The following is a 7872-nucleotide window of genomic DNA, read 5'->3' on the forward strand; positions in this document are numbered from 1 at the left end:
AGTACAGATACAACACACAGCACAATACCCATTAACTCATGGTAAGACAAGTACTCAATAGTCTTTGGGATGCAAATATCTCTGGCTTTATTGGGCCATGTGTCCTCTGAGCAGCGTGAGCACTCTAAAGAATCTGTAGGCGGTATAAAAGAACACTTTTTTAGTTTAAAGACGTTACTTTCAGAAACAAGCGTCAAGAAAGGAGAAAAGGTGACAACAGCCAGAACACCAACGCACCAGTATTATTACTGACTTCTCCCTCAGCACAGGGGACACAGTCAAAACAGCAGATGGGTTCCCCCTTTCTCCTGGCGATGCGGGAACCTGGAGGACAACTGACGCTGCACACAGACTGGAAAGCCTGAAAGGCAAAGCTCAGAAAGATACACATTTTAAAACATATTCAGCAGGGTCTAACAGTTGTTATGCAAGGATCCAATTATGATACAGACTAAAAGGTGTATCACTTCAGCTACAAAATATCAGATTACAATAACATATCAGTCCAAATCGGGTCATTGATGGTGTTAATGTCTACAACATTCATTTGCAATTGATGTCAGTTTCAACTTGAAGGTGACCTTTTCTCCTTCTTGATTAACAATAAAGTATATTGCACACAAATAAGAACACATTAGCTGTTGTGTTAATCAAAACGACATACAACAACCTAAGAGGTGAACATGGTCTCAAGCCTGTTTTTAGAGAACACACCTGCTTTCCAACAGGCCATTGAATCACTGACTCATTTATGACCAGGCTGCGTCCATCAGGCGTGGAGGCATCATAGAAACCTACTTTTACCAAATGTAGAGAACCGTCAGGCCTCCTTTGCCAGTTCATGATATCATAATAAGCAATGGGGTCACCATTTTCATCAAAATTGACTTTCTCCCCAAGTGCAGAGAAATTTGCACGCTTCATGTAATGAATGAGCTGAGGGAGGAATGGAAATAGGTTATCTAAACACGAACTATAGTGCATTTTACTTTTTACTTTTCAAATAAATGCTTAGGCTACAATTAATCTCACCTGCCAAGGTTTAACATTCTTTAAGTCTGCGCAAGTGCGATTAAGGAAAGGCCCCTGTCCGACTTTGCAGTTACTCATATCTTCCAAAGCATGGGCTACCAAATACACAGACTTGTAAACATTATATGACACTCTTAGCTGTGTAACATCTGAATAAGGAGAGTAAACATCTTTTAAATCCTCTGTCCCTTTACATAGCAATCTGTTGAGGTGGGCGACACCACCATGAGAGTGGTTGTTCACTGATCCGTTCAATCTGCAGTTAAACAACTCCTCCCAAAATTCTGCCAAGAAAGCTGATTCATTAATATTGGATGGTCTGACACTGGTGAGGTGTTGTTTCAGACCTGGAATTACATCTGCTCTCCGGATGGCAAATCCTAGTGTTCCTGTTAGCAGATCTCCAAACTTTTCCCAAAGTGATTTAGCAGTGGCCCAAGCTTCACTTGCGATCCACTGCAGGCTGGTGATATTCCGATATCGGACTTCTCTCAGAATGCCCTGCATCTCTGACTCACTACTGAAGTTAATGATGACCTTTGAGGATGACATCTGCAGTAAAAAACATCCAGGTGAAAGTGAATGTTTAATACAAGAATTAAATGTCATTTAATTAAATAAGTAGTGTCTTGGATCTCCTACACCAAGGTACAGAAAAGTACTGATCTATGAATAGACATATTATTTAAAGGTTGTTTCGAATATGTATACAAACACGCCAAAATAAATTGTTTTTGTATAACACAGAGAGCAATTTAACTACAATGTTGGTTTTGGTAGGTAATATAACTGACTTGACATTAATAAAGTATTTGTTGCAGGTGATCAAGCTATTTCGTCTATATGAATGAAAACTATGCTTTTACCAAAAATTACCTGAATAACATCCAGAAGCTCATTTAGAGCCTGCTGACTCAGGCCCACAGGGTAGAAGTGAGTGTAGGAAGCACACACACCGTACTTCACAGACTCCTTCAGGAAAAGCTGAATGGCAAAGCGAGCATAATCAGATTCCACACCAATGACCCCAACCCAGGTCCAGCCAAAATAGCTAACCAGCCGGGCCAGGGCTCTGATCTGGAAGGCATCACTGGGCATGGTGCGCATGAAAGTGGGAAACTCCTTTTGGTTACTCAGACAGCTGCAAGATGCAAAATAGCTCACCTGGTATAGAAAACATGAATTACGTTCTGCACACTCACCGACCATCTGTTCAATAAGAATCACACTTCAACAAACAATACCACCGTCTTTAAAAGTATTCAATGGGACAACATTTTCCTGAACAAGGGGCCTAATTACACAATTGAGGGAGACTTGAAGACTATAAATGTAGATAAATATAGATTCTGAATGTTGTACTTTTCAAAAAAATACAAACGCAATTTATTAACACTAAAATCATAATATTAGTAGAATAAAAAATTAAGTATTTAAAACTTGAATGTTAACAGCAAAAATCCTTGTACATGTACCACCACATTTTGTTAAATAAAAAATATGTTGAATGATTAGGTTTCATCCTGTGGATTCAAAAAAGAGAAAAGGAAAAAAGGGATTTCCTCTTAAAAGTTGACATTTGGAAAAGCATAACCATAAAAGAAGCCGTAAAATATAGATTTAACATGGCAAAAACACATATTAGCACAATAAAAGTGACTTTAAGGCAGTCTCACCAGTGGGATATGGAACGAACCCAAGGTTTTTAGCAGAGCCATAGACACTCCAGAGGCAGCATCTCCTATGATTACCGGGGACACAGTTTGTGCCGCAGCACAGCTTAAATTATAATGACTGTTTCTTTCTAGACCTTTGTCCCTGTTCAAACTCTCAGCTCTGATGCCCACGTCTGGCTGGCCGTTCACCAACAGCAGGGCTGCACTCAGAGACACAGGTATGTCATCACAGCTGTCACGGATGTGGAACCCCAGCTTCAGGTGTGGCAGGAGGTCGCTGCGATGGTTGATCTCTTTGATTGCAAAAGTCATAGTCAGCATCCAGCGCAAGGCACGAGAGCTGAAACTGTACAGGAATAAAAGCAGTTCATCACGCAGCACAAATATATACATTAAAATATACACATATGCACATAATAAGAATAATCTGTACTGCACAAGTCAACAAACAATCAAATATTCACTCACTACTTATACTTAATAGGCATCGGTTTTGTTTTGTATTTTGGAAGGGAAGACACAGGGCTGTAGTGCAAAGGGAATAAACCCCCTATAACGACATCTCCTTCTTCGTACAGACTGTTTTTCCCCTCTTCCCCTAAGAAAACACAGTTATCCAGGCCAGCAGCTAAACAATGTTGGCCCTGAGATAGAAAAAGAAACATAAGAAGCTTTGCAGCTAGCATTGCCATTGCTGAATATACAAGTAATAGCTTCCCTTTCTGGTAACATTAGGAGTATGATGTTTCAGGAGTCAGCTGATTTATAAACTGTAGTGTGCACACATGAATCTGAGGGTACCGCCCAAATAAAGAAATCAATGTGTCATTACAGTTAATGCCGCACATTTATGAATACTCCAAAAGTCTTTCTATTTGAGTGTTGGAAGCATTACATAAAAAACCCTTTTGGGTTGATTTATTATGAATGAATGCATAATTGACCAGTATTGGATGAGTTTAGAAATTAAATGTTTTTGATATCTAATAAATTGAATTATTGTAATTGACAAATTATTCAAATAATCTTAATCATCTCATTGTGTTTGGGTTTTATTTCTAATGAATAAATGTTTAAAACATTGTTTTAAATTAAAACCCCATTTCTCTGCTCACTGGAACATTTTAAATGTTTTTGGGTCACCATGGACACCATGGAGTTAAATCGACAATCTTTTTTCTGTGGAAAATGTCATAATGAGAGCTTAAATCCATTATAATTTTCCTCTTACATCATTTATTTTTCAGTCTTTGTTAACTCCCTTTAGTAAATCAGGCGGAGCTGCTAATGTCCAATCCAGTCACACTCTGTCATCAATGAAATGTAACACATAGGTGACAAAGTGTTTATAACTTGTCTCATGTATTGCTATCTTTCTCTCTTTCTCTCTCTCTGTCTATTGGGATGTGTAATATGAATCGACTTGTGTTAGTTCACTTGCTTTACTCTCAATGTGTCCTAACTCTAATGTATACCCCAATATCCAGCAACCCCTCGCCACCATCTTCAGCCAAAGTATGCAAACTCCAAAACAGTTTTGAGCCAGGCTTTGTGGCCAAAGGTGACTATATAATTGGAGGGATCTTCCCCCTTCACTATAACCAGGAGATGCCAGACCTGAACTGCACCTACAGGCCACCACCAGTAAAATGCAATGGGTGAGTTTTGATTGATGTGTAAACCTTAGTGTGAGTATATAACTTGTGTATGAAACATTGTATGCAACTAATATTCTTGTTTTATTGAATGATTAAACAGAATATACTTGTATTGAAGAGGTTTTAGTATTCATTGATAATTGAGCGTGACATGTTGGAAAACATCGATATGGTGTTACAGTAGCTTGAATTAAATGCACTCTTAGTTTAAGTTAGATTTAAAAAAATATATTTTTATCAATAGAGACACGCAAAAACTGACTTTCACATTTTTTATTTCTTTATTTTTGAGCGTGGGTAATTACCTAATCATCTATGCAATGATTTAAAGAACAATCATAGAAAGATATGTATTTTGATACTTTTTATATTTCGAAAATTATAATTTGCTCTATATTATAAAATATATACATTTTTAATAACGTAGTGCAGTATTTGAACAATGTCTCTATTTTCCCCTAAATAAGTTAAAATGCTTTCATAATAACATAGTGTAAATAATAGGGAACTTATTAAAGAAGCTTGGCCCGAAAAAAAAAATATTTTTAAAGACATATCCTGGCAACATATTAGAAAAATAATGAGAACATGCGGACAAAGCAAAAATAAACTGATCAGTTATTTTATCACAAGAACTAAGATGAAAAGTAAACATTTAAAATAACTTAAAAATAACATAATGTCTGCCTTTAATTGTACCTTTTTTTTTACTCACAATAAGTTAGAATGTGTATCTTGTGTGCATCTGTGATGTGTTTCTTGTGTGCACCTGTGTCTGTTTGGCTGCAGATTTGATCCCAGGGCTTTCCGCTGGGCTCAAACTATGAGGTTGGCAGTGGAGGAGATAAACCAGAGTGCAGAGCTATTACCCAATTACACACTTGGGTACAAAATCTTTGATTCATGTGCATATCCACTGACCGGCCAGAGGGCTGCTCTGGCTGTGTTAAATGGGCTGAGTGAGGATGACTCTCCCACGTGCAGCGGTGCCTCCCCACTCCTCGCTGTGATCGGGGAATCTGGTTCTGCTCAATCTATTGTGGTGTCAAGAATCCTGCAACCATTCAGAATCCCAATGGTAATGATTTTTTTCTTTTATCTGTTATCCCCCAAACATTTAATTGCTTTACTGTACTCAATTTGTTATTCTTCTTTAAACAGATCAGTTACTTTTCTTCGTGTGCATGTTTTACTGACAGAAAAAACCATCCCACCTTCTTCAGAGTAATCCCCAACGATGATTATCAGGTGAGAGTTTGGCCTTAATAGGTTGTTGATCATTATTCAGTGAAAATAAAAAGAAGAATATTATTCAAATTGAGTCTGTAAAATGTTCTTTATGTGTGTGTTTTGAGCCAAGTGTAACTATTTCCTGTTGAATGTAGGTGAAAGCCATTGCTCAGCTGCTGGTACGATTCAACTTCACTTGGGTGGGGTTGGTGCGAGGAGACCATGAATATGGGCGCTTTGCTGTGCAAGGTTTACTGAGAGAATTACAGGGTACCAAAGTGTGTGTAGCGTACCAAGAAATGATACCTCTGCTCTACAATCGTAAGAGGGCTCTGGAGATCTTGCAGGTAGATGCCAGATTGTATAGTATTAGAGAGCTCTCATCACACACATATAACTTTACATTCTGATTACACATCAATGCCAGTCCCTACATTGAAAACAACATTATTTTTTTCATAACAAAGAGACAAACAAGTAGACAGGGTTTATTAGCAGGCACTGCTGTTCTTTTAAAAGCATATTTTTTTATATACTTTTATGAGTCTTTCTTTAACCTACTTTCTTTTTTCTTGTCCTTTCCTTGTGAAATAAATTCCTCCATCATTGTTTGCCTTGTCTGTGAAGGTGATGCGTAGCTCTACTGCAAAAGTGGTGGTGGTATTTTCAGCTGAGGGGGAGATGACGCCTTTCTTGAGAGACTATATGACACAGAACATCACTGGAATCCAGTGGGTTGCCAGTGAAGCGTGGGTCACAGCATCCGTCTTTACAGCCAGTGAGTATTACCCCTACCTAGGGGGCACCATCGGGTTTGGCATCAGAAAAGGTCAAATCTCCGGACTCAGTGACTACCTGCGGACAGTCAACCCTCAAATGTATCTTAATAATACTCTAGTTAAGGAGCTGTGGGAGGCCCTGTATGGTTGTGACCCTTCTCTGTCGTCTGGATCCCTGTTTCCTTCCTGCTCAGGACAGGAGTCCCTGTTAGAGCAGCATTCAGCCTACATGAATACATCCAGCCCTAGAGTGGCCTATAACGTCTATAAGGCTGTGTATGCATTTGCTCATTCCCTGCACAACCTTCTTCTCTGTCAACCGGGCAGTGGCCCTTTCCAATACAACTCATGTGCTCAAAGCAACAACATATACCCCTGGCAGGTATATTTACATTTTCTTACAGTCATTTCACTTTAACTGTCTTTTTTAACTTGTTTTCACATTTCATATTATCTTTTGGTGTTCAAGCTCCAGCACTACCTCCAGGAAGTGACATTTAACATTGCCGGGGAGGAAGTGAACTTTGACCTAAAGGGTGACTCTATATCTTATTATGACATTCTCAACTGGCAGAGAGGCATGGGCGGGAACATTGAATATGTCAACGTGGGGTTGTTTGATGGAACCAAGCCTGCCGGAGAGGAGCTGTTAATCCAGGAGGACAGGATCATGTGGGCAGGGCATCAGAGTGAGGCAAGCTGCTCACACTGTGTTTTTACCTTCATCAGATCCCAGATTTTGAAGTTCTGTAGGTTTAGGTGGAGGTAAGTCAGGTGACCAGGACAAGCTCGATCAGATGTGAGTCCCTTTGCATTACAGTGAAAATTATTGAAAGCCTGCCATACAGTGTGATGTGTTTTGTGATTAAATGCTTCACAGTATAATCCTTCTGGTAGAATTCTTCTAAAATAAAAATAAATAGTATTCAAAGCACATTCTTGTTTAGCTTACGGATAATAACCCTGTCCCCAGTGTGAAAAGCAGTGTTTCCCACACTTATATAAAATGCCACAATATGAAAAATGCGCATCACAATTTTCAAGAGTTTTCATTTCTGCATCAGCTAGTTGCTTGTAAAGTATAAGCAACACAAATAATGCAAAGCTCTTCAATATGCAGTGATGTTCAATAGAAATATAAAAACTTTTTCTCAGATTTAACACTAGAACCACCAACGGGCAAATTTTACCCGCAGCTGTTTTTTGATTGTATGTGACTTTTTTTCAATAACATATTAAAGTCTCCCAGTCCGTGACTTTTCCTGAAAGTGTGTTATGTAGCACCCTCTGTTGTTAACAATTGCCAATATAAAGTCAGATTGAAAAAATTGCCAAAAAAAATGCCATTTATACTTATATCCGCCAGCGGGTAATACATAGAAAATGCAGCGTAAACATGATGTGTTGCTATAGCAACGCATTTGTCTACTGCGGTTCCTTATAGATAGAGAGATAGATTGAGAGAGAGAGAGATAGATAGATAGATAGATGATATAT

General features: G+C 38.6%; 2 protein-coding genes across 2 annotated transcripts; one reads left to right on the plus strand and one right to left on the minus strand.

Annotated features, from left to right (window-relative positions):
- Positions 1-7: 7 nt before the first annotated feature.
- On the minus strand, positions 8-3400 carry LOC104961650 (extracellular calcium-sensing receptor-like; the record flags this gene model as incomplete). Its single annotated transcript, XM_010789977.1, has 7 exons — positions 3180-3400; positions 2709-3054; positions 1909-2196; positions 1033-1584; positions 715-936; positions 238-361; positions 8-133 (listed from the first exon to the last, which is right to left on the minus strand). Coding segments are annotated over exons 1-7 (1879 nt in total), but the record flags the coding sequence as incomplete, so codon positions are not given.
- A 775-nt stretch (positions 3401-4175) lies between these two features.
- Positions 4176-7064, plus strand: LOC104961651 (extracellular calcium-sensing receptor-like; the record flags this gene model as incomplete). Its single annotated transcript, XM_010789978.1, has 7 exons — positions 4176-4366; positions 5156-5444; positions 5528-5614; positions 5752-5943; positions 6224-6470; positions 6546-6757; positions 6845-7064. Coding segments are annotated over exons 1-7 (1438 nt in total), but the record flags the coding sequence as incomplete, so codon positions are not given.
- Positions 7065-7872: the final 808 nt, after the last annotated feature.

This window comes from Notothenia coriiceps, unplaced genomic scaffold, assembly GCF_000735185.1.
Source record: "Notothenia coriiceps isolate Sejong01 unplaced genomic scaffold, NC01 NC01_scaffold00033569, whole genome shotgun sequence".
In the NCBI taxonomy this organism is placed as follows: domain Eukaryota; kingdom Metazoa; phylum Chordata; class Actinopteri; order Perciformes; family Nototheniidae; genus Notothenia; species Notothenia coriiceps.